The 25,360-nt window shown below is 50.7% G+C and overlaps 1 protein-coding gene across 1 annotated transcript; it reads left to right on the top strand.

Moving 5' to 3' along the window:
- Positions 1-810: 810 nt before the first annotated feature.
- On the top strand, positions 811-22,619 carry UBE2V1 (ubiquitin-conjugating enzyme E2 variant 1). Its single transcript, XM_004687476.2, has 4 exons — positions 811-893; positions 12,164-12,312; positions 20,055-20,180; positions 21,095-22,619. Exons 1-4 carry the CDS (start codon positions 872-874, stop codon positions 21,239-21,241), a joined length of 444 nt encoding a protein of 147 aa, XP_004687533.1. The 5' UTR covers positions 811-871; the 3' UTR covers positions 21,242-22,619.
- The last annotated feature ends 2,741 nt before the right edge of the window (positions 22,620-25,360 follow it).

Below are 25,360 nucleotides of genomic sequence, written 5' to 3'. Positions count from 1 at the left end.
AGCCCCATTGATAATGAAGGAGCAGTTGCTTCTTACATTTAACATGTATCTGCAATTATGGCTTTTGCACTTGCCTGTTCCACTACCTCCTTCTCACTTTCAGGTCTCCATCAAAATATGATCACTTTAGGAGGTACTTCCTGACCTTCCCCTGCCACCCCTTTCCTGATTTATTCCCTGTCCTGTCCTAGTTATGCTCGTTCCTATTTGTCTTGAACTAGAATGCAAGCCCATAAAAACCAGACACTTGCTTTTTCAGGGATGTATATTATCCCCAGCTCCTAACACTGCACCATGCACATAATAGGTGCTTGACATTTGGATGACTGGATGCATGAGTGAATGCTCCCTCTCGCACCACAATGCCTCCCAAGCCGTTTAGCTGTCTCCCTACAAACTTCTTCTGACCAGTGACCCTGGAAGCAAGACATCCCGCCTGGGTTCAAATTCTGTTCAGCCAATGAACACCTTCATTTTTCACATTCATCCCGACCTGGAAGAGATATCGTGAGGATCCAACCCACAGGAAAACATCCCTAGCGAAAAAGGTGCTTTTTGTTTAAAGCTTCTTTTTTTCTTGTACTTTCACAGTCGCGCCCTCCTAAGTCTGATCACCCTTGCCTTTCTCACCAAGTACCTCAATGCCTCCCTCGCACCCGAACCGGGAGAGGATTGCAGGTTGCTGGGCCCTCCCGCATGCAAATGTTTGCTTTCTCTAAAAGGGAAGAAAAAAACATTTCCCCGCAGCGAGTCGAGCGGGTCCGCGGAGCAGGCGAGAGCGTCTGCGCGTGCGCGCACGCCTGCGCACAAGAGCCCGGGAAGGGGTGGGGGGGTGAAGAAGGGGCTGGCCTTCGAGCGACAGCGACGCAAGATGGCAGCCACCACGGGCTCGGGTGAGCGGGGGCGCCGGGCCCGGCCGGCCGAGGGGGCGCGGGCTCGGGCCGGAGACCGGGGACCCGCAAAGGACCTTGCAGCGAGACGAGGGCCTCTAGGCCACTTCTGTCTGCTGGGCCCCGCGGCGGCGACTCAGGCAACCTGGTGGGGGAGGAGGAGCAGGCGGTGGCCGGAAGCACGGGCGGGGGCCTGAGGGGCCTGTGGGCGGCGCGGCGAGGCCCAGAGGCTCCCCGGGGCGGCGTGTGGGCCCGGCCCAGAGGAAGGGTCGGGCCCTGCAGCGCTGCTGGACGGCCAGAGTGGGCGAGGGGTGAGCCCTGAGACACGCCTGGAGAAGTCGGGGCTCATGGCTCTTTGGAGGAGATCGGGGAGCCCCCTGAAAGACAGGCGCCCCAAAACGCAAGAAAGCCCTTCTTGGGTGCTGGAGATCCGGGTGGGATGTCCTTTTAGAGGAGACTTAGAGAAGTTCCTCAGGGTGGATGGAAAGAGGACACGGGCTCCAGCAGTGACCGAGAGCATAGCATAGCATCCGCCCGCGGTTAAAGGTACGGGGATGCGTGTTAGTATCGGGGATGGGGTTACCTCAAGAAATCTCTAGGGTGATTCGAAAGGAGTTTGGGGGTAGCTGCTTGGGGTGGGAAGGTTAAGGACAGCTCTACGGGATGAAAAGCGAGGGAAGGACTCAGATTCCTAAGGGGTCTGGTTGGGGCAGCATAGTGAAATGACCCATCATTACCCGTCCAGGTTTGAGAAGAGGGATGAACTTATCGTTAGGTTTTAGGAGGTAAGCAGAGATGGTGAACCCCACCAATGCTAGGTGAAGAATGGGTGAATTGGGGACACTGGACATGTGTGGTGGGGTTGGGGGGCAGTGGGTCAGAGGGGAAAAGGCCAGGTTTTGGAGACGCGTATTTTAGAGAAGAAAAGTCCTCACTTTAGGGTGAGGGGTGGAAGTGTACATTCTGGAAGTATCTTTTATGGAGATTCACTCCCACTTCTTTGGGTATCACGAATGGATGGACATGGACAGAGGAACAAACGAAGTGGGAACTCTTCAGTAACAAACCCCCACTCCTGGAGGGATAAGAGGGAAATGAGGGGAGCGACCTACTGAGGAGGGGGAAGTTCTCCTAGTCCTTAGGAAGTGGGGGAAGCATCACCAGTTTGGGAGATTGGGTTTCCTCAGATGGGTCCAAGGGTGAGATCCTTCAGGATCCAAGTTTGCCTTACAGATGGCCTTCTGAGGAAATGAGTGAGGATTGATGAGAAAGTTGTGGGGGGGGGGGGGGGGCAGGGAGCAGGTTATGAGGCAAGAGAGTTTGACTCTGGAATTCCAGGGTTTGGGAGAGACTTTTCCACTTCAGGCAAGGAGGCTATACCCGGAGGTGCCTGGCAGTGAACTTAGCTAAGGAGGTAGGTTGTCAGATGGAGTGATGAAGGGTGACCTCAGATGGAAGAAACAAACAGGGCCACCTGCCTGGGGACCGAAGTCTTCAGACTATTTAAAGCCACCACAGCAGCACTGTTAGGAGAGGTTGGTGGTGCGAAGGGAGCAAGGTAAGGGAATCCATCTCCCCAGGATGTTGCTCTCCTCAAACCCATCTCTATCTCTCTCGTTGTTAGGGTGGGGATGGAAGGAGGATCTGAGTGTCCGGTCCTCTCAAGCTGCCTTTCACATTTAAGCAGGAGGCTGGAGGAGACCATGCATCCTTTCCTAGATTTTGGGTTCAGCTGGAACAGCGTTGAGTTGATTCACTTACTAAGACACAAGACAGGGTTATGAGCACTCAGAAAAGAGAGGCTGAGTCAGGCCAGGCTGCCTGGGGAAATTTCTCACTAGAATAACACCCCTGCTGGCCGGCTGTGAACAGGGGGTAAGATGTCTCAGGGCAGCCAGCATTCTGTGGTATTGCAACTCAGCTCTGTTTGCAGTCACTTGAGATAGGCTACCTACAATCCGGTTTAGCAAGCTATTTAATGCTAACTTCTTGATGCCCTGCCAACAGAAGAGTGCTTCATAAATGCTGTGGTGGTCAGATAAAACGCGTCAGCTGCTGTCTGACATGTCAAGAACACTTGGTTTAATTTAGGTAACATACAACAGGCTTTGAGTACCCTAAAACGAGTTCTTAAAAATTCTTCATTTTATTTACTGAGGACCTAGTATGTCCCAAAGTTTTAAGAAAATTGTAGACATAGCCTCCATTCTAATCAGAGAGAAGACCATTAAGTGAGTAAAATTGATAATTTCAGATAGCAGTAAGTACTATGAGGGAAATTGTCTGGTGGGGTAAAGGGTAGACATGGTGAGGTGCTTCTAGAAAGCTGCTCTGAGAAGGTGGAGTCTACTGAGACAAATGATGGAAGGAACCAAGTTACAGCATGTGATGCAGGCAGGGGAGCTCAAAAAGCAAGTGCAAAGGCCCTGTGGCTGGACCAAGCTTGGAATGTTGAAACGACTACGTAAAGGCCTTGTGTGTAAGAGAGGCTTATTAATGAGCTGAATTGGGGATATATACCTGACTTTGGATTTTATTAAGTGTGAAGGGAAGCCATCCAATGAGTGCCTGGTATGAAGTCAACACTCAGTAAATATTTGTAGAATGAATGAATGAGTCTTAAAAAAGAGGAAAATGACAAGATCGGATCTTTGCCCCAGGCAGTAAAAAGAGTTTAGAGTAGGTCAGAAAGACTTTAATTAAAACTAAAATGAATATACAGCCCTCTGTTTTCTAAGCCAGAGAAGTCTTAAGGTATGATCGAGGGCCCTGAGGCCTTCCTGTTAGGACTGAACCTAGTTTCTTTTTTGAACCTAGTTTTTTAATGTCGCTGCTTTCAACCCTTGGCTACCACACCTTCCCACCTCCCCACCTCCTTCTGCAATGTGTGATTTCTGCATAGGTCCTAGAAGATGAGACTGAAGCGCTCACTAGAATCCCTCCAGGTACCTTTAGGTGACTTCTGTCCTTGAGCAGGGCTGCAGCACCTCCTAGAGTGGCCTTTGGCTGCTAGGCCCCCCACCCTCACCCCACAGGCTTTCCTGACCGTCACCAGAAGCTGAGTGCCAGGGGGTTAGCCTCAGCTGGGCCTGGTTTTAAAAGTATTCACCGGCGTGGCCTCATAACCCACATTCAACTTAGGAAAAATTAGCTGCCTGGGCAGCAGAGGGCAAGTAGTCATCCACTCCATTCTAGGGTGTTCCCCCAGAAAGAACTAAAGATGGAAGCGAGCCTGAATCTCAGTCGGGCCTCTGGGCTCCCTTGTGCCTCTCGGCTCGGCCGCTGAGTAGCTGAGTACCTCTGTCCATGCGTCCGCGGGAACTGCTGCACTTAGTGCCCATTGCTCTGTGATGCCCTTCTCGTGCTGCCAGAGTTCATTTTGCTGGTCATGACTTCCCTTCACAGTAGCTTTACAACCGCCCTCTTCACCATGGCCCCTTTCCCGCTCCATCACCTGCTTTGGATCTCTGTAATGTGATAAAAGTAGAATACAGGAACGAAGTCGGGCCTCGCCTGCTGAGCTCGGAAAGGCCCCAGGGAGTGCAGAGCTGTCGTGGGTGATGCGGATGTTTGAATGCCAGCACGTCTACGTGATGTGTAGTGCTTGGCGTTTTCCAGGTGCTTGACTCACCTGCCGTCAGCCCCTCCAACTATTCACCACCCAGCGAGCCAGTCGCTGGGCGTGCTGACCCCGTGGGCATGGGGGGTGGTGACTGAAGAGTGTGGCACCTACACCGGTGCTCCCGACCCCGCTGGGAGGAAGGCCCCAGCTAAGCCACCACCTGCCCTGTCTGGGAGCCGTCACTGTTGGTGAGAGCAAGGGCTGCAGGCAGCCTGTGCCCCTGTGCAGACCACCATCCAGCAGGAGTAAAATTCTTCCTGTGGGAGTTCCTGCTTACTTTAAACCCAGTAACTCACGCTTATTGCTGAGGGTGCCCTCGTGTTGTGTACAAAGTAGGTCCTTGTCGTCTCGTGAACCCTTCAGACGTCATGCTGCACTTCTGGGGCTTCCTGTGCCAGCTGCCATGAAGTGCACCGTCTCACTTCTCACAGCAACCTTGGAGGTGGGTGGTGAGAAAACTGAGACCCAGAGAGACTGGCTTGCCTGAGGCTCACAGCAGTGGCAGGAAGGACCAGGACATTTGTGCTACAGGTCACGTGAGCTTGGCCATATCTTCCTTCTGGCCCTTCGCCTGTTTCCCAGCGAGGTGGTGAGGACATCCCAAGTGTCCCTAGCCAGTGGCAGGTCTGTGCCTTGACTGATTAGTCCCTTCATGGAGAGTGAATACTGAGTAACCAGCGGTAGACTTCTTTCTTGTTCTCACGTTCACCCCATCACAAGCCTGTGGATGTAACCCCAAAGTCAATGTCAAATCCTCCTTTTCTCCAGCCACACTATTGTCATTCTTGTCTAGCCTGAATCATCTTTCTCTCACCCAGAACACTACAGACGTCTTCTTCCAGTTCTGCCCTTTGCCAGCCCATATTCCATACAGGAAGCAGATGATCTCTCAGACATGGAGCAAAGTGCCAGGCCCCTGCAGAAAGCCCTCCCCGCTGCACTCAGAGTAAAATCAATCTTTTTGTGGCCCACAAGGTTTTCTGTGGTCCCAGCCCTACCCACCCTGACCTAAAACGAGGTGTCGTATATATGTCTGCTCCCACTTCTCCCCCCTCGGAATGCTCCGCCGCCACACCTACCTGTGGCTGGCCACTTCTCGTCTCAGCTGTAGAGAAAGGCCATCCCTGACCAGCTCTTCAGCATAATGTTCTCAGCACCCATCTGTTCTCTTCGAAAGCATATCACCTCAGCTGAAGTTTTCTGGTGTATTTTCTGTGCCTTCCCATTAGGGCAGGAGTCTGTATTGTTCTCTGCTTAGTCCCTAGCACCCAGGTAGTCCCTGACATACTGTAGTTGCGTTACAAATATTTGTTAAACGTTGCAATAAATCCAGCTCTCAGCTTGATATAGCCAAATTGTAAATTCAGTGTATTTGAAGAAACAATCTTGCCACGTTGCACAGTGTTCCTGTCCTGATTGGTTGTTATTTATGGAGACATTAGCATGCAGTTGACTCTGTCCTCTCTCCCTAATAGCCCTGACACACTAACCATGTCTTGTTCTTTGTTTCCATCCATGTCTGAGGAAATCCGATCTTTGGCCTTGGTCACTCTAGCAGCAGAGAAACACAAGGCCTTGCATTTCATTACCAACTGTTTCTTGTCACTTTGTCTGGACTGTAAAGGATGACAGATGGTTTTCCCTAGGTCCATGGTTCCCAAACTGGCCTGCTTCAGAATCACCTGTGGGCATGTCTGATTGCCGGGCCCCATCTTCAGAGTTTCAGGTTCAAGGTGTCTGATCATGTAGAGTAGTAGTTTGTTTCTCCAGATATATCACACTTACAGTTTGGCTGCCTCAGGCTGAGTCGCTGGATTGAGTTGGTTGTGTGACCTAAGAATTACCTTTCTAGCAAGTTCCCAGCTCCCTTTTGGGTGTGGGACCCTCTCTGGAGAGCCACTGCTGTAGAGGAGAGAATGCCGATGCTCCACTGGGCAGACTTAGTCTGCACTGGCCAGTGGCCCAGGAGTCAGCGCTACCTGCCCTTGGCTTTACATCTAGTTTTCAGGAACATCGAATCCGGTGCATCGCCTCACCTGCTGGGCCTCCTTGTTTCCTTGTCTTGGAGTGGCATCCAAACCACTTTTAACCAGCAACTTTCTTTTCGCAACCCAGGCCAGCTCGGAGAGCTGCTGCTTTGTGGCCGTGACTTTCCCAGAAGATGCTTCAGAGGGCTTCAGAATCCTTCTGTGCCACACATACTTCCCTGTGTTGCTGTGTTTCAGATCACAACATTAACTGTCTTCCGTGACGTGGTCTAGACCCTGTCAGATACTCCCGCTCCAGCCCGGTTTCTGAGTCCCCTTGGGCTCATCTGCGGCTGCTTGCTCTCAGCTCGTACTTGGCCAAGAACAGACTTGGGAAAAGCCTTCTGGAAAGAAGAATTCTAAAATAACAGGGACAAATACTTTTCTTCAAACGAGCTTTAGACTACTGTGATGGCGATGTTGTCCTACCACTTTCATAGACAACGTTTTAGGAGTTGTGAAAGTATGTTCACTGAACTCTTTTCTTTAAATTGATGGATTAGGTCTTGAGTTTTGCTCTCCTTCAGGGGTGGGATGAGTGTTTGCTGTGATGGGGAGACTCCCAGGTCTGCAGGGTCTTGTAATTCTGCAGTATTTGCATTTGTGTCTCCGAATAGCCCCTGGAGTTCTTAGAACTATGGTGTGGTCAGGCCACCTGGAGCTTAATAAGCTCTTACTCTGTAGAAAATACTGACCTATTTTGTTTATAGTTCCTGAACGGTTTGGAGTATAAGTAATACGTTTTCATATATTTTATCAAAGTTCATTTTGTAATGAAGACTCCTTTGACCTTGTAATTTGGGTAAAACCAAAAAAAAAAACTAGTTTTCCCTGTGAGTTTCTCTAAAAGTCTCAATCATACCTCATTAAAAAGTTGAATTATCCAGATCAACAAAATTTTAAATTGTAGGTATCTCAGTTTTAGGAGATCAGTGTCCAGTGTTTAGACCCCATCAGCTTTGCAGCAGGAAAGGAAGAAATTGCAGTTTCTTCAGTCAGGAAACATTATTGAGTGCCATTCTATATGCCAGGCAACATACCAGATTCTGGGGAGGCAGAATCGAATGAGTCACAGGTCTAACTTGAGGAGCTCAGAGAGTGAGTCAGACAATACAAAAGAAAAGAAAATTTAAAGGAAAGGAAACAGAACGGCGCAGACGTCTGTGGCTGCTAAGACGACGTGCTGACGCGACGGGCGTCTGCTTTGCCACCTCTGCGCTTCTGCCCACCAACAGGTGGGGGTATGGGGACCCCCTTTTGCGGAGGCTCAGTGGAATTCCCGTGACCTCACAGCTGTACTGGAAAGTTACAGAGCGGGGACTAGTAGCAGGCCCCTGAACCTCTGCCGAAAGGTGCTAGAACTTTCCCCCAAAGCAGTCTCGCCGTTGGTTTAGCCATTACTCGGGCCCCTGGGTAGCGCTGGTATACGGGGTGCCCTTGCATGATGACCCTTGATGTGAAGCCTGGCCTGACCTGTTCACATTTTATGAGATGGAGTTTCATATTTTTAGCCTTATATACAATTTTGTGTTGTTCAGCAAACATTTATGAAAAGCCTGCTGTGAACAGGCCAGTCAGTTTTTAAGTCACTTGTAAAAATGGTAGCTACAGTCCTGCAGAGTAACAAGCACTGCCTGAGTTATCTCAGCAGCCACCCGGCCCAGGCCCTTTGCTGAGCCCCGCGGTGTTTGCTCTAAACAGATGCTCTGCACTCTGGCCTGGGATGGGAGCGGGATACCGCCTCGCCTGGCCTCTGATCCTCCCAGCCCTTCCTGAACATTACCCAGGAGATTTGCCTTATCTCCGGCTCTACTCAGACCTTTAGCAGTTCCCCACTTTAGAATAAAGTCCGGCGGGGTGTTGGGGGTGTAAACATGGCCCCACTTTAGCTTTTGTTAAATGCAGGAGGGCCACAGAGGCTAAGGGCTTAGGAAACTGTCTTGTGGTGGGTTTTATTTATTTCTCATATGCTTTGATACTGCTTTTGTGTCTATCTTGTTTAGCTAGTGAGGAATTGCAGTTCTGAAATGGGTGGATTTTTTGCTTATAAATGTGGTGTAAACTCAGCTTGTACACTACAGAGTCTCAGAGCAGCCATTACCCCTAGCGTCTCCCTCTCCCCCTACCAGGTGGTACCTCGCCGTTTCTATTCCTGTAGCAGGAAAAATGAAGATCCACTTTGTAATTGTAGTCCCTGCTTTCTGCTGGCTGCTGTTCTTCGCAAATTTTGCTTTTAATCAGTTTTTGAGTGAAGATTTTAAAAAAGCTATCCAGTTTGTGGACTTAAATTCTTCGAAATTTAGCTGACTAACGTACTTTACCAGCGGGTGCCAGGTTAGCACATTTATCAACCTTAACCCTTCCAACAAAAAAGAGGGCACTTTCAGTATTCTCTGAACTAAACCTAGGCTGCCAGGGCTTAGTGTTATTTTTGAGAGCAATTGGGTGACCCTGGATGTATGCGGACTGGTGGCTCTTAAGCAGAATCTGGCCCACGGACATTTGACTAGGTGAAAGGGTGAGGGTCCTTCGGCCAGGACATGTGTCCTCCAGCTTACCTCAGTTCTTAGGCCCCCCTGACATTTAAGCCAGACCCTAAAGAAGTTTACAAAGCCATAACATTCTTCTCACTAATTTTTTTTTGTTCGTTGGAAAATATAGCTATATAATATGTTTATTATTAGTTGTGTTTATTAGTTGAAAGTGAATTAAATATTTTTAAATTTTCTCAATTTTAATCCCAAATTCTAAAATACCAGTAGCTGTAGCCTCACAACTAGCAAAGTTGTTTGTAGTCTTCAGTAATATTTACGCGCAAAGAAATCTTGAAACCCAAAGAAATGTGAAAACTGCTGTTCAAATGGAGTGAGTGATTGATGTATTGGTCAGTTTATAGTACAGTTATTCCGATATTTGTAACTGTAGTCCAAGTTCAGTGTGGAGTGTTTCTAGACTACCTAACAGACATTGGGCAGGCCAGTGTTTTTCATTTATTAAATTGTTTTGATACTTATTTTGTAATTGAATCAAAATGAATATTCTTATAATGCCAGTACTGCAGTAGCAACAAAAGCTGACATTTTCCTCCTCTGTGCTCAATTATTGTTCCAAATGCTAACCTGAAATAAGCCTGACTCTTAGTTTTTCAGTTTTGTTGGGCACATGAGCTTTGCACACACTACATTTTTAAAATAATTGAATGTCTAGCCCAATGGAAATGTCTGTTAGAAATGTGGGATTAATTACCAATCTAACATTTCTCCCAATTTCACAAATTAAAAATCAGACATCAGAAAAGTATAACTTGTATTCACTGTTTTGAAATAAACAGCAGTAAGCTTGTGATTACTTGAACTGGAATTTCCTGATCTGGTTGTTAGATGATGATATAACATTCTAGCCATAGAATGTTAGAACTAGCCAATGACTAGTTCAGGAATAGCCATACTAGAAATAGTTAGCCCAACCTGGTTTAAATATCTGACAAGAGAAATTCACTCATGTTTTATTTTGCTAAAAAGAAAACTCCAGTTAGAGGTCACACATTTAACTTTTCATTCAACAGTGAAGGACTTAGCTATGGAAACAGTTATATTTTGCCATTGTTGATTTGAACAAGTTTTAATAACATAAAAAGTCTTGGGCTACTTGGGAATAACATTGAGACTCCCACTTAAGAGAAAATAAATGTATACACGTGCACATCTGTCCATCCATATGTATGTACACATGTATATAACTGGCAGCCTGACAGCTAATCTCTTCAGCTCAGATCTCTATAGTATCTAGACTCGTGCTGCTTTTTCACCACTTTCACTGCTGTTACCCTGGCCCAGTGTTATCTTTTGCTAGGATGAGTGTAGTGGCCTGTTAGCTACTTCTGCTCTCGCTGCCTCACAGCCTCTCCACATAGCAGGCAGAAGGAGTCTGTTAAAAAGTAGTCAGGTTGTGTTGCTGCTCAGGTCGGAACTCACGTCACTGCGTAGTAGCTGGAATTCTTTGTCGCCTGCTGTTCATCTCTCACTTGGCATTGTTGCTCTTCTTCGGCACTGGGGCAAGGGCTTGCTTCAGTACTTTCTTTGCACTTTCTGTTCCCCTTGCCCAAAAGATTCTCCCGTCAGCTCTCTGTAAATCCTACGCCCTCACCTTCAGGTCTCTGGTCATGAGCCCTAATGAGGCTTTCCTTGTTCACCTGAACTCCCCTTCCGCCGTATTTCCTGTTTCAGAACACTGCCGTTGTCTGTACATAATTTGCATATTTTCGTGTCGGTTCTGTTTCTCACCAGAATGTAAGCTCTGTGAGGGCAGGCATTTTCCTTCTACCAACTCCCCCATGCCTAGGAGAGTACCCAGGGTATAGTAGAAGCTCAGATGTTTATTCCAGTTGAATGAATCAGGTGTAGTTTGTGTCTCACGCTTTGGGGAATACTGATATACTGGGAACATTAGTCTTGAGTCCCTCCAGTGGATCTGTTCTCACAGTCACCTGGTAAGTGCTGCTTGCCTCTGAGAGTGGCCATTCAGGGCCTTAGCATTCAAAGCAGTGAGAGCTTGTGACTTGCCTAGATCCTGAATTATCTGTACAAAACCGTCCACTTGTCGGGGGAGTTGGTGGGCTGGGGTGGGGAGCAGAGGCAGGATGGTTGAGAGAGCAACCCTAGGAGACTTGCCTGTGCTCAAGGACTGGGAACAAACCAACTTCCCTGTCCTGCTGCAGCCTCAGTGTGATTGCTCCGATGAGATACTTGCCAGCCCTGGGATTTGGGGAAACATGTAAATCGGTGATCTGACTACCCAGCTTTTTCACAAGAGAGAAACTGTGGCTTGAGTAATTGATGTTATCCTGGGTGCCTTCATTGATTCTCAGTTGATTACGAAGACACCATCTTTTTTATAAGATTTATTTATGTATTCATAAAAGAACTGGGGTATAGGTCAGAGGTGTAGGGTGGGTTAGAGGATTCACAGAGACAGAGCGGATTAACTGAAATCCACTGCTGAGGGGAGCAGCAGGCAAGACAGGAGAGGTCTGCTGCACCCTGTGGGTCACTCCCCGGTCAGGGATTGAACTCGTGCTGCAGTGGCTGCGAATAGCTTCCTAGTGCTGTATGCCACCAGGGAGCGCCAAGAAGACCACATCTCTGTTTGCTACACTTGTGTAGGTCATTCCTAAGGTAACCAGCCATTCCAGTACGCGAACACATCCTTAGAAATATGTGATGAGAACCAAATGAAAAAGAGGCCTCTGCTTTTCCGAGGCACTGTTGTTAGGTCTTGATATTGACCGTTTTCATCCCACACTGTGGACCCAAGTTAATCAACATTGGCACATGTGACTCCTTCACAAAGCTGGCCAGAGCTCAGGAGTGGCAATGGGATGTGGTGCCAGGCCGGGTCATCTGGCTCTGGCTAGTCATCACTTCACCTGTAGCGACCGCGCGGCCCTTCCTCCTGGTTATGCTGGTTGGTTTAGATAGCTTTGCAAGCAGCAGATTTGACCAGCGTCAGCAGTTTTTTGCATGTTCACATCTTTACCCTCAGGTAGTCATAATGAGCAGCCAGCTCTAGGCTTACAGGTTCCCCTGGAGTTGCTAGTATCTTGAATTTCTTTCCATTTATTTTAGGAGTAAAAGTCCCTCGCAATTTCCGACTGTTGGAAGAACTCGAAGAAGGCCAGAAAGGAGTAGGAGATGGCACAGTTAGCTGGGGTCTAGAAGATGACGAAGACATGACACTTACAAGATGGACAGGGATGATAATTGGGCCTCCAAGAGTAAGCGTCGAGCTGCGGCTATAAATGTCAATGTCTTAAATTCACTGTGCCTCCTTTTAAAAAATATTAGCCTTATTGCGGAAAAAGCTCACCAATGGTATATTTTTCTGAAATGTGGCTATTCTTTTACCAGTTTCAGTTTATATATTTGAACCTCCTCTGATGCTGTTTAATCCCTCTCAATGGTAAGCAAACACCTGTTTAGACTCATAGTGAGAATTAGCATGACAATGTAGGAGGTTTGTGGCCCTGGCATCCGGGTGGTAGAGAATCTCCTGGGCTCCAGGTACAGCCAGCGCCCCGATGATCAGGGAAGCCTTTGCACGGGGTGTTGTTTACCGCTTCCGGTTCAGTCACACACCTAGGTTCTGATCCAGCAGGCCATTCATTGCCTGCCTGCCTGGCTCTGATCTCTTCAGGGCACACTTAGGCCAGAGTCCTTTGCAAAAAAGACAGAAACAATGGGGTTGGGGGAGTGACCTCTCTGTAGAAGCTGGTGATTTGTGAGCATTTCCAGTCTTCATAAAGCCAGCTACGTTTTTTAGGGTACCTAGTAAAGCCACCAGGCAATGTCACTTAAAGCTCACAAGAAGCTGTTGCTAGGGGCTGCCCTTTCACAGATGAGGAAAGACTCAGAATTATTCCCACATCAGGGCTGGCTTCAGCACCTGTGCTCCTAACCATCACCGGCCTTCTCCCGCCTGTTGGTATTCTGACCTGTCCTCAATTACCATTAAAGAATTACCCAGCAAGGGAGTAACTTGTTGTACAGGTGAGGTCGTCCTGTACTTGATGCCGATTTCAGACAAGCAGCCAACTCTGCTGCTGGTGCCGAAGCTGACGGTGCTGGCTCTCGCCCCCTCTGGCCGAGCTCTGGCCACCCCGGGCCGGCTGCTCAGGGCCGAGCACTGCCCAGCGTGCGTCTCAGAACCTGCGCTCTCCTGAGACGGTCAGCCGTGACCCTGCGCGGTGAGTGGCTGGCTTTACTGTCCAGTGTTGTTCTTGACTCATTTTTGTGACCCTAGTGTTGTGTTTCAGGTTTTTAAAATGCATTCTACTCATTTCTTTCATCTTGTTTGAATCTATGAAAACCATGCTCTTCTGGGTCAGTGAGGTAACAGGGAGCCAGGTCTGGAAAGGGTGTCTTCGTGGTCACGCCTCTCACCGCTGGAGTCCCTGTGTGGTGATGGTTCCCTGGCCGTGCTCCTCCTCCTCCTCCTGGGTGTGGTCCAGGTGGCTGGAGAGCAGAGCTGGCCCTCCCTGCCCCTCCCCACACCTGGACGTGACTCACAGTAGGTAGCTGGATAACAGATGTGGTCATCAACAGGCGCCGCCTTCAGTTCTGGCCAGAGTGAGCCGGCGCAGCCCTGTGAACGCACTCAGCGCCTCCCAGCATAACCCGAGTCCAGCACATAGTAGCCGCAGAGTTCTGGGGTTGTGGTGAGCATGCTTCGCTCACCGCAGACACCTTGCACCAGGTGTCAGTTTCTCCCTTTCCAGAGGGGCTGACTTCTATGAATAGTTGTGAGTTGTTTTTTAGACATTCTCTTTCTATCTTAATAGCAACCTTCGGGAGAGAGAGCCTCACATGCCATGGGATTAATTACCATATTATAATCCTTTAAAACAGCTCAGTGGTTTTCATTGCTCAGAATTACATGACTACCACTAATTCCAGAACATTCTCATCATCCCCCAGAAAACCCTGTTCCACCCCAGCTCCTTGCCCTTGCCCACCGCTCATTCATTTTCTCTCTGAATTTGCTTGTTCTGGACATTTCATGGACATGAACTCAATTTGTGGTCTTTTACCACCTGCCTTTATTTAGCATGCCCTTTTTAAGGGCATCATCCATGGGATAGCACTTCGTAGCTCTTCCTCTTTGATGATCAAATAATAGCTTAGCACCTGAACATTCTAGGTTTTATTTAATTCACTGGTAAACATTTGGATTTATTCTCCGTTTTGCCACTTACTGACAGTGCCTCTGTGGCATCTGTACAGGTGTTTGTGTGGGCGTGGTAGCAGTTCCCTTGGGCATCGTCGAATCATGTAGTGACTGTGTTTAACATTAAAGGAATGCCAAACTGTTCTCCAACATGAGTGTGCCATTTCACACACTCACCACAGGGCATGAGGGGTTCAGTCTCCCCACCTGCACCAACACCCAAGGCTGGCTGTCCTTTGAACCCCTGTAGTTGATTGGACTGCCCTGGTTCCCCAAGGTGAAAAGCAAAGAGTCATCAAAGGAGCTCTCTATTTCTAGATGTTTCCTGTGACTAATCTATCTTTGACTAGGATACAAGGTATATGTTGTGCCTCTAGAATATCAATCTAATTATAAAAGCATCTAAGCAAAGCGTGACAGTAATTAATCTCTTCAGAGCATTTTCACTATTATTTCTCAAAAAAAAATCCTCCCCTAAATTAAAAGGCCTGTACCTTAGATCCTGCAGTTTTGCTAGGAATTGATGCAGTTTTTCTTGAACATAGTGTCCAAAGGCAGCTTATGTGCATGAATTATTTCATGTAACATTTTCAGAAATGGCAAAATATTGGGGAGCACTTTGGTGCCCTTCAGTGACCCATATTAGGTACTGTTCAGCTGTTGAAGAGAATGAAACAGCTACATGTGTGTTCAAATGGATGCGTCCGTGATACTTAAGTGAAAAGAGTAAGGTCCAAAGTGGCATGAATATGCTGCCACTTAGGGTGGGGTGCCGGGCGAGAGGGGGTGCTTGTGCACGGCTGTGCTTCTGTGCACTTCCAGTTCTCGGGGATGATCGTAACCAGCTGCTGCCCTCGGAGTGGCTCTGGCAGGCTGGGGCCCGGTGAAAGGAGCCTTCATTTACTGTCTTTGTGCTCTGAGTGCTTCAACGCGAGTATGTCAGCTACCTGCACATACTTTTTTTTGAAGGGAAAGCAAGTCCTTCAAATCTAAAAGCAACCCTCCCACCTGAGGGCCCTGTGCAGAATCTGGCAAATGTCTAGTCGCCCACAACTAACTGCTGGAAGTAGGGCCCTTCTGCTCGGAGCCCAGAGTGGCCCCAGGAGCCTGGGGCAGGACAAGGCTTCTCATACTGGCAATAACAACACTCGCGTCTTCCTGGGCATGCCTTCGGCAACACCCCGCTCTCTACCACTGGGGCTGGCGCCTCACTCCCCTAGGGGGGACCCCCAGAAGTGCCTCTGGACTTGGTCTGATTCCTACCTGGCTGACGAGCACTGCTAACCCTGGGGTCCACCACGGTGTTCTGGGGGGCTAGAGCCCAGGTATATGCACAGACATGTCCAGAAGTGCTATTTGCTTGTTTGAAGGAGATAGTTTGAGAGTGTCAGGTTAAAGGAAAGTAATGCTTTCTCCTTTTCATTAAACTCCCACAGAATGAAAACGGGTTGGGTGTGGTACTCTGCGGTTGGCTCTTGTGTGGCCACAGACGTGATTGCATATTCTTTGCAATAAAAGTGACGTCGTGCTATGGGTAGTGTTTTCTGCAACTTTTTTTTCTTTTTTCTTTAACAGGTGGATACTTGTCTATATCCGTGCATATTGAGCTCTCATTTTAAAAAGCTCTAATTTACATGTCTGATGCAGGAATATATTCTTGTAAAAACTTTCAAACCATACAGAGTATCTAGAGTAAGTGCCCTTTTGCACTTTGCGTTAGTCAGGAAGAGCGAGCGTACTCAGTATCTCAACAGAGATCACTTGGTATAGGCAATGGGTCCCGGCTCGGTGTAGCTGTGAGGCTGGGAGGCAGCTGGTGGAGCAGGCGCTACCGCAGGGAACCGGCGCCAGCCCCGCCCGGGGCGTAGGGGAGGCTGGCCGGAGCCGGGAGGAGAGGACCCTCTGGCTGGGCCCTGCCACAGCCAGCGAGGGTGGCCCGGTGAGACCAGAAGTTGGAGGCCAGAAGCAGCTCTGCTGCCAAGATAAGAGGCTCCTGCTGAGGTAACACTGACAGAAGCAAGCCTTGCTCCTCGTTGTATTATGTGGCCATGGGGTTGACTTGACGGTTTGACCCTCCGCGGTAGCGTATTCACGTGGCACAGGGACTGAGTGAGAGATGAATAACTGAAACTGCCTGAAGTGAGTCCTGTGGCTCCCTGGGGATCGAGCAGAGGGGTGTAGCCAGAGGCTAGGGGTGTGCTGGTGTGGAGAGGCTGTGGGCAGGTGCTTGGAAGCTTCCCCCTCAGACTCAGGAGACATCCTGACAGGCCGGAGAAGGGGCATGCTCCTTCTGTGCACCTGGTCCCTGCACCTGGTCCCAGTAACCCTCACCCCAGTGGCAGGGGTGTGCCCAGCTACCAGCGGGAAGTCTCCTGTTGGCGTCATGAGCACTTCCTCCGAGCCTCTGGGCCTGTTGCCTTTGTTGCCCGGCCTTCAGGGCCACCGCCTGCCCACCGGTGCCACTTGCTTGTTCAGCCTGCCAACACCTGTTCTCCCCATATAAAATTCTCTGTTAAAATACCTAGTGTGGTGTCTTTTTTCCTGCATCTCCCTGCGTATCCCCACTCCTCCCAGGTGCAAACCCCCCCCCCCCCATTTACCTGTTGTCCAGATCCTGATGCTGTTGGTCGTCGTGGGCCGGCACAGCCCATTCTAGTGCGCGGGCCGCCCGTCACGCCGACGCGGCTCGTGGGCATTGAAACGGGGTCTCTGTCCTAACAAGCAAGATGCTAAATGAGTAGCTGTGGGTTAGTTGGCCTAGTGTTGCCTTTCTGGATATTAATTTGGGTTATTTATGATTTTCGTTGCATAGATTTGCTGCCCGTCATTTTCCAAGGAGTACTCACTCACATACATCAATTTTATAACATTTTGAGAGTTAGAGAAAAGTCGCACCATTTCTCTGCACGCTCAAGGTGTGAAGTAAAGGGACATGACCCTCCTCCTCCCGCCCCAGCGCCCTATGCCCGCGCCTTCTAGCAGCGGGCACCTCCGGCATGGCCAGGGAGGCACCGACGCCCGTGCGCCTTTATGAGCAAAAGTCCTCAGCTTCTGCCTTATGTCTGTTTTCTGCTCCAGAGTCCTCTCTGAGACATAAAACATTAGTTTGTCTTCGTGTCCTGGGCTCCGATGACTATGACAATTTAAGTTTTTTTTATTTTCATCGTCCCTGTAGAATTCACTACTAGATTCACTGCTGGAATGTGCCTGGTATTTCACTCGTGTTTAGACTGGGTTGTCATTCTTACACAAGCAGTTTTTTAGGTCCAGGAAAAGTTTAACCTCTAGGCTCTGGCCTGTGGTGCTTAATGCGTGAAGCCGCCTGAATGCACCTCAGTCTCCCCGGAACTGAGGAGGTGCTGTCTGCTCCGCAGCCCACTGGCCATCTTTCCACGTGAGCCTTCCGGAAAGGGGGCCGGTTCCATGAACACACTGTGTGCAGCCCCTCGGGTGGTTTGCGTGTCTGCCTCCCATGAGCCCAGCTGCAGGATGTTCCAGAAACGGGCTCCCACTTGGCTCAGCGGGGCGTTGCCCCACCAGCAGCTGCCACATCAGTGCAGAGCGTTTGTGACCAGGTAATAAGTCTTCAGAGCGCTCTTCCTCCTGGAGACAGAAAGTTCTAGCAGTTCTACTTGAGGTACATCTCCTTCCTTCACTGAAACCTCTGGCAGGTCCATGGAGTACTAGTCAGCAAAAAAAAAAAAAAAAGCCCAGAACTGCGTTTGCTACAACAGCCCTTTCAGATCATCTGTTTGCTTGAGTTTGAGACTTTTTTTTACTGCTGCCAGTTGAACACCAGTGCTTTGAAATGCAGTATTTTAAGACTGTGGTTTTGGTAATTACCATGATCCTGTGCCCTAGAGACATCTTTATGTAAGAAACTCGGTCTTTGAACAGTGTGAGGGAATCATGGAGAGTCAGTGCAGGACACACCCCGAGGTGACTTGTCAATAGATGCTGTGTGTGTAGTCAGTGTGGAGACTGTGAGATGCTAAGGGGAGACTTTCCGGATATTGTCCGTAAGTCTGTATGGCAGTCAGGCCCGATTGCTTCTGTTAACTGGGTGAATTTTTTTTCCTTTATGGTAACAAAGCGTTAATTTATAAATCTGTCAAGAATAACGTTCATTCAACCAACGTTTGCGTGCCAACTCTGTCACGTCCCGCCCTCACTCCGCGTTCTGAGAGAGGTCTGAGAAGTTGGGGCGTTGCTCCTTGGTCAGAAGGTCAGGAGAACGGGGAGGTCCTCCTGCAGAGCCGCAGAGGCCGGTGGCGAGGGACTGGGGGAAGGGAGAGGAGCCTGGCACAGCGGGTCAGGCCCAGACCTGGGGTTTCCTTTTGGGGTCACTGGAAAGCCAGTGGCAGGTAAGCTGGCAGAGCATTTTCTGATGTTAAGGGGCCAGCCAGGCTGCTGTGACGAACAGATTGTCGGGGAGCAAGACCAGGCAGAAATGGGGAGCGATTGCAGTGAGGGGTGCTGGAGGAGTACAGGGGGCTCTTGGAGGCAGATGCCAAGCCCTTGATTTGAAGGTACAGGTAAGAGAAGGGGGTCTCGCTGGCCAGGAAGCTTGGGCTTATTTAAAGCTGGATGGTGGTCCCACTTCGGGAAGAGAGCAGGAGCCGGCTGAGGGCGGGTAGAGATCCAGAACTGAGTTTTGGTCTTGTTAACGTCTGTCGTCTCTGGCTACGGGACAGGAAGGGCTCTTAGGCTTATGTTTTGAACATCTTCTGAATGTTAAAATGTGTTCCAGTTCTTTCTTTAGTAGGGACAGGTCACTGTGCAGACAGAACCTTTTCCGGGGTTGGGTTTAAGTCACATCCTTGTAATCCTCCCACTCCCCAAGACTGCGGGGTGTCCCTGAATAGGCAGTTACTTGTACCGCAGGTGCTGAGGAAGGGGTGCTGGGGCCTGAGGGAAGCCCACAGGGGGGCGGCCCCTGCCCCGGAGGGGCAGTCTAGCAGGGAGATGCCACTCTCGGGTATGGCCTTTGGACACTGGTGCCGAGGCGATGGCAATACCCCAAAGCTGCTCCAGCCTTTTGTCCTGTGCAGTGTTCGCGTGGGTTCCCAGTTGGGTGGGGTGGGTGTGCGGCCGAGGGAGCGGCCACGGGTACGGGGCTCTCCAGCCTTGCTCCCCAAGGCACGCCTGGTACTTGAAGGGTTTAAACCCTATGCAGGCCTGGTGTCCTCGCCTGCCTCACCCACTAAACACCAGTGATCTCTTGCGTCGGCACTAAAACAGCAGGCAGGGCCACGACACACCATTTAAGACCCTTGTGCAGTATCGGCCACCATATGGTGAAATGGGGTGTCTGTACCCTACCCCTGTCCTTGGTCTTGACATTCCCCAAAGAGTGGCCTGTTGGGTGCTGTACACATAGTGGTGTTTGAGGTGTCGCTGAAAGTCCTGGTGGGAGTGGATTTCCCCAAGACCTCCCGGAGTAAGGATGCCTCCCACCACACCACCCAGCCCCCTGCCCCGCGCAGGGCGGGCCTGCAGAGGAGACTGACGTGGCCACGAGCCCATGCTGATGGGCCTAATGGTGCCTGAAAACCTCAGTGGTGCTCACTTCAGTGCTCTGTCCTCCCCCCCCACCCCCCCACGCTCCACCTGGAAGGCCTGTGCATGAGTATAGGGGCCGCTCGCTGCTGACTTTTCAAGGGCCAGGTAGTGGTGGTGTGGGGGAGCGGGCACCCCAATTCTGCAGCCTGGAACCTAGCAACCCTCACAAGTTCTGCTTTTTTAATTCGTTGTTTGTCATTGCCTGAATTCTGTACCCTTTTTTTTTTCCAGACAATTTATGAAAACCGAATATACAGCCTTAAAATAGAATGTGGACCCAAATACCCAGAAGCACCCCCCTTTGTAAGATTTGTAACAAAAATTAATATGAATGGAGTTAATAGTTCTAATGGAGTGGTAAGTTGGCTTCCCTGTCCTGCTCTTCCTTGCATTGAACCTTACTCTGTCCGTAGCACTGGGCGCTTTAAGCCGTGTCCTCTCCCCCTTGGTTACTTGATATAAAATGTATCGTGGCGCATGTGCAGAGTTGGAGTGGGGCCCATCTCCCGAGTGTGCATCTGGGCAGCGCTGTGCTGGTCACTTGGCGGGACGAGCCCATTCAGGCCGAGAACAGACGGGCGACTGAGGCACAGTGTGGAGGATCTTGCCCAGGGTCGCTTTCACCTCATGGGCCTTGCAAACCACTGGTGCATGAAGGCTTTGCTCTTTTAAGCTTGCCGTCAGTGCCAAACTCCCCACGGTCCTGGGAAATCAGCGGCGGCAGTAATGACGGCAGGAAATGGCAGTTAACCGGCGCTCTGACTGTACGCTGGTCTCATGTTGGTATCACGGGAACTCAGCCAGGTTTGAGGAATTCCCATGACTTGAGGGGAAAATGACCAGACATGAGGCTTGTTGCCAGTGTCCAATGTCCCCGGCAGTGCACGTGAGCGCTGGCAGCGACTTCACCAGAGCTGGGCGGTGCTGCCTGTCATGGGCGCCGCCACTGGCGCAGCTCGCTGGGCGCAGAGGGGCGAGGATGCCCCGGCTGGGAGAGCCGGCGGCTGGCCCAGGAGCAGGCGGCCCTTTCGCAGCCGGCCGGGTGGGGGCCGAGTGCCCAGCCCCTTCTCCAGGAGAGGGCCGCCGAAGGCTGGGGGGGGGGCTCCCTGCAGGGTCCTCCCGTTAGCTGTTGTGTGCGGCCAGCATGTTCTGTTTGAAAAGTCCACTTTCCTCAAGTTTGTGCTGTTGCTTAGCCCTAGGGTACTGCTGTTCATTTGGGAGCCTGGAAATAACTGGGTGGGTTTTTGTTTGTTTTTTTGCCTTTTTTGTAGGTGGACCCAAGAGCCATATCCGTGCTAGCAAAATGGCAGAATTCATATAGCATCAAAGTCATCCTGCAGGAGCTGCGGCGCCTCATGATGTCTAAAGAGAATATGAAACTCCCTCAGCCGCCGGAAGGACAGTGTTACAGCAATTAATCACCAAGAGAAACCACAGGGCCCCCCATTCGATTTAAGCAGTCTTCATTTTCCACAGTAGTAAGTTTTCTAGATACGTCTTGTAGACCTCAAAGTACTGGAAAGGAAGCTTCCATTCAAAGGCAATTTATCTTAAGATACTGTAAATGATACTAATTTTTTGTCCATTTGAAATATATAAGTCGTGCTCTAACAAATCACCATTCTGTCAAGTGTAACCACTGTCCACATAGTCGAACTTCTGGGATCAAGAGAGTATACTGAAATTGACCCCCACTGTCACTGGTGGGGCGCATCTAACTCAACTGTGAAAACACATCACACAATCACCTTGCTGCTGATGACGTGGCCTGGGGTCTCTGCCTTCTCCCCCTACCCCTACCCACCCCTCTCGCTCCGCCACAGCCCTCCAGCTCGGGGTGGCTCAAGAGTCGATGTGAAGGTTTTAGGCCACATCTGTGGGACTCCTGCTGGATGTGGGAGTGTTTTGTCTGTACCCTGGTTTCCTTCCTTAAGTCTTAAATGAAGCCCCCTCCCGAGCCATCGTCCTACCCCAGTCTCCACGACCGCCCTTGCCGAAGCATAGATTGTAACCCCCTCAGCTCCTTCTGCTCCCCTCTGAAATTGGCCTTTGGTGAGGAATTCAGGGCTTCCCCCATACCTCCCCCACCTTTATCGAGGGGTGCTGCTTTTCCCATCCTCCTCAAGCCCCTTTCTGCATCACCACCACCCGCCGCCCTCCGTGACACTTCCTTGCTTTGGCCAGAAGCCATCAGGTCAGGTTGGAAAGTCTCTGACCTCCGCCTCTAGTTTGGGAACCACGTTTATTTCCTTTCCACCAGCCTGGGAAATGCACATCGGGTCCTCAGCCCTGCCGCCCTCTGCTGTCGCCCTCAGCTGATGGGTTTTTAGCTCAGGTTTTGCTAAGGTGAAAGAACAGTCCCCAGGGCTACTCAGACCTGCCGCCCTCAAGAGTCCTTGGTGATTAAACTTGGAGAAAGGCCACAGGAAGACTCTTGTAAGCACACACACAATCCCTCTGAATGAATTGTTTTCTTTTCCTGTAACTGCTTTTGCTTTTAAAAATTGAAGTTTTAAAACAGGGCTCTTACTTGGTCATCCTTGCGATCCGCCTGGGTCTAGTTTGGAACCTGACAACTGGAACAAAAGAACCTTGAATTCGGTGCGTGCTCTGGTCTCGGTGCTGCTGCCTCTCACGGCCCTCAGCAGGGATTGAGAAAGAACTTGGTGTGCACGGCAGATCCCCGACGTTGGCGGGCTTGACTTCCTGGCAAATGGCTGCGTTTTTCCACTTTTCTGTTCAGGACCACTAAATGCTGAGATGTGGATGCATACCGAATAAAGCAATTCATTGCGTTCTAAAGTTTTTTTTTTTTTCCCTCAGTTTAGTCTTTATGTAAAGTCACCTTTTGAAGCAGCAACTATCCAGTCTGAAAAACATTTGATGTTTCCATTAATCCTTTTCTGGGGAAAATCTTAGTTCTAAGGATTTAACATCCTATAAGATTAACAACAGTATTCCATAAGCAGCCTTTTTATTGTCAGACCATTGCCTAATTTTAATATAATAAAAAGTGTGCGTTAATATTTAAGAAGCTGTGCTCTTCTTCCTCTTGGAGTGTAACGCAGGAGCAGAACTCAGTGTCGCGATGCCTCGGGGTTCAGACTGACTAAAGCAGGGAAGCAGACTTGCTCTAGGGCTTTAGTAAATATTTAGGCTTTGTGGGCCAAGAGGTAAAAATTCAAAGTAGAAGTATTTGTCTGACAGGAGATTCTTGCACCATTTTTAAGTGATGAAGCGGTGTGAGTGAGTGCAGTTTTCTGGCAATGTTCCACAGCCCTGCTGAGAAGGCAGGAGTCCCTTCTTTAGGGAGGAGGGTTTTGCTTAATCGGGATTCCAGGCTACTTTCGAGTCAGTTACATATCATCTGTAAAATTTTTGAGGAACCACATGAAAACAGTGGGCCAGTGGACAGTGCTGCCCCCTTGCCCAGAAAGCTTGCAGCAGAGGAGAGGGCTGTCCTTCCTGAGACCTGAGTGGGTGGCGGGGCTGTAGCTACCAAGTGTCCCTAGAGAAGGTCGATGGGTGAGCGGCCTGGTGGGACGGCAGGGTCACGGGGTTTCCACAAGTATTTCTGTTGCTGGAAGCAAAACTTTGGATCTGGTGCGTGACAGTTCGTCTGCCATCAGCTCTGTAGAGAGTGGCAGCGTCTGCTCAGTTCCTACCAGGGGTTTGAACGTCCTGTCGTGGGCCACAGTCCCAGTGTCCTGTGCGGGGGCCGCCCAGTATCAGCACCTGGGCGCCTGCTGGCAGGCCCCTCCTGAGTGCGCTGTCCCAACCTCTGCCAGGGGGCCGGTGGGAGTCCCCTGGGACGAACTGGAGCCTTTCAGTCCCCCTGGAAGGGATTTGGGCCAGGGACATTTCTGGGTTCTTCGCCTTCAATCAACTCTCTAGAGAAAGGACAGAAGCGCTAATACTACTTCAAAGTGCTGCTGGAAAACCCCAAAGCAAACTCAGCCCAGTGGAAGGGAGAATGAGGCCGGTCTGTGGCCCTGGGCGCCCTCTGTGACCCACGCCTACGTGGGGCTGGGCTCGGCTTCAGACACACAAATAGAACCTTCTTGGAGCGACATCTCAATCCCCAGCCTGGTTACTGCAGCCCGCGGATGTGTCGTTTGCTTTCACTGGTGGCAGTGGGTTTACAGGGGTCTGACTTTATGGCTGGAGCTTAGGCCTTACCTGAGGTTCACGAGAAGGCTGCTTTTTCTGGTGACCGCCTGCAAATCTCAGTGGCTGCTGAGTCCGCTCCTGAAAGAAGATAGTTCTTAGGTTACTTTTCACTGTGTAGAACTTTGGGATATAGGGAGGCCCCGTAGTGACCTCACAACATTGGGGGAGGCAGAGGGCATTAAAAAGACCCTTTCTGATTGACCAGCAGCAAACCAGTAATAGGTCCTCATTGCCCAGAGACCTCTGACCAGATTCCTGGGCCCTTGGGGTGGGGTGTACACTTAGGGATGGGGGGACAGAAGGCACAGACTCTGGTGTACACTGTCCAAACCACCTGCCTGGAAGTGAGTGGACACTCGGCTCCCCTTTGCTTCGTCATCCCAGAAGCTCCCAAAGGACTCTGACTATGGCATTGGACATGGCGGTCTCATTCCACAGAGAAGGAAGTCTTCAGGGAGAGCAGCTGGTGAAATCACCTCTTTCCAGTTGGAGAGAAATAAGCAGCCGGGGTGGGCTTGTGGCTGCCGGGCTCTGAGCTGCAGGGAGCCCAGCAGTTTCTGGGCTGTGTTTTCAGTTGTCTTAGGTCGGCTGAAAGCGACCTCAGAAGAAGGGAGCCTCGGGGAGCAGACTGCATGGCTGCTGCTGGGCCCACCGCTGGGTTCTGCTTGTGGCCGTTGCCACGGATACGGCCTGATGGTTCTGAGGTTCCAAGAGAAGCTGTGGAGGCAGCTCCCAACAGTGCTGGTCAACCGGTCATCTGCTCTCATTGCCCACACAGAGCAAAGCACCTGTGCAGCTCGCAGGCCGCAGGTGAGGCCTGCACACAGGCTCGGCCACCAGAGATGGTCTGCGGACCTGGGGCCTCTGGGAAGCTGGGGGCCCGGAGGCTCTCTCCAGGCCGAGCTGGGGTGCCCGGGGTGCAGGGGGCACGAGTGGCTGCAGGACACAAAGAAACGTCCCCGCCTTCCTGAGCGGGAGCTGCCCTCGCCGAGCGCCACCCGGGTCTGCCCAGCCAAGCAAAACACTTGCTCTCATTCAGCAACTCAGTTCCAGACAAGGGAAGACGGGACCTACTGTGGTGCCAGCAAGGCCCGGGCAGGTCCTCTTCTGCCCAGGCAGGTGGTGAACGAGACTCCTGGGGCCCTCGGCCTTTTCAGGCTCTGGCGCTTTCCCCGCCCGCTGGGGGGCGCCCACAGGCTGGCAAGGCAGGGAGGCCCCCCGCAAGCCGTTATCTTCCTCCTGGGGCTTGCTCTCCGGGCCCCTCTGCCCGCGGCCGGGTTCCACCACTCGCGTTCCGCTGCGGGCCCGCAGCCCCACACGCTCAGCCGCCAGCCCTGCGTGCCCACTGCGCATGCCCAAGCCACGCT

Source organism: Condylura cristata, unplaced genomic scaffold, assembly GCF_000260355.1.
Source record: "Condylura cristata isolate star-nosed mole 26May11 unplaced genomic scaffold, ConCri1.0 scaffold00022, whole genome shotgun sequence".
Classification (NCBI taxonomy): domain Eukaryota; kingdom Metazoa; phylum Chordata; class Mammalia; order Eulipotyphla; family Talpidae; genus Condylura; species Condylura cristata.
The sequence above is the reverse complement of the archived record's forward strand: the minus strand, read 5'-3'. Positions and strand labels throughout refer to the sequence as shown.

Excerpts from the sequence above, each read along its gene's own strand:
- UBE2V1 (XM_004687476.2), top strand. The coding sequence starts at position 872 with ATGGCAGCCACCACGGGCTCGG. Across the intron at positions 894-12,163 it reads GGCAGCCACCACGGGCTCGG|GAGTAAAAGTCCCTCGCAAT; the intron begins GTGAGCGGGGGC and ends CATTTATTTTAG. Across the intron at positions 20,181-21,094 it reads TTAATAGTTCTAATGGAGTG|GTGGACCCAAGAGCCATATC; the intron begins GTAAGTTGGCTT and ends CCTTTTTTGTAG.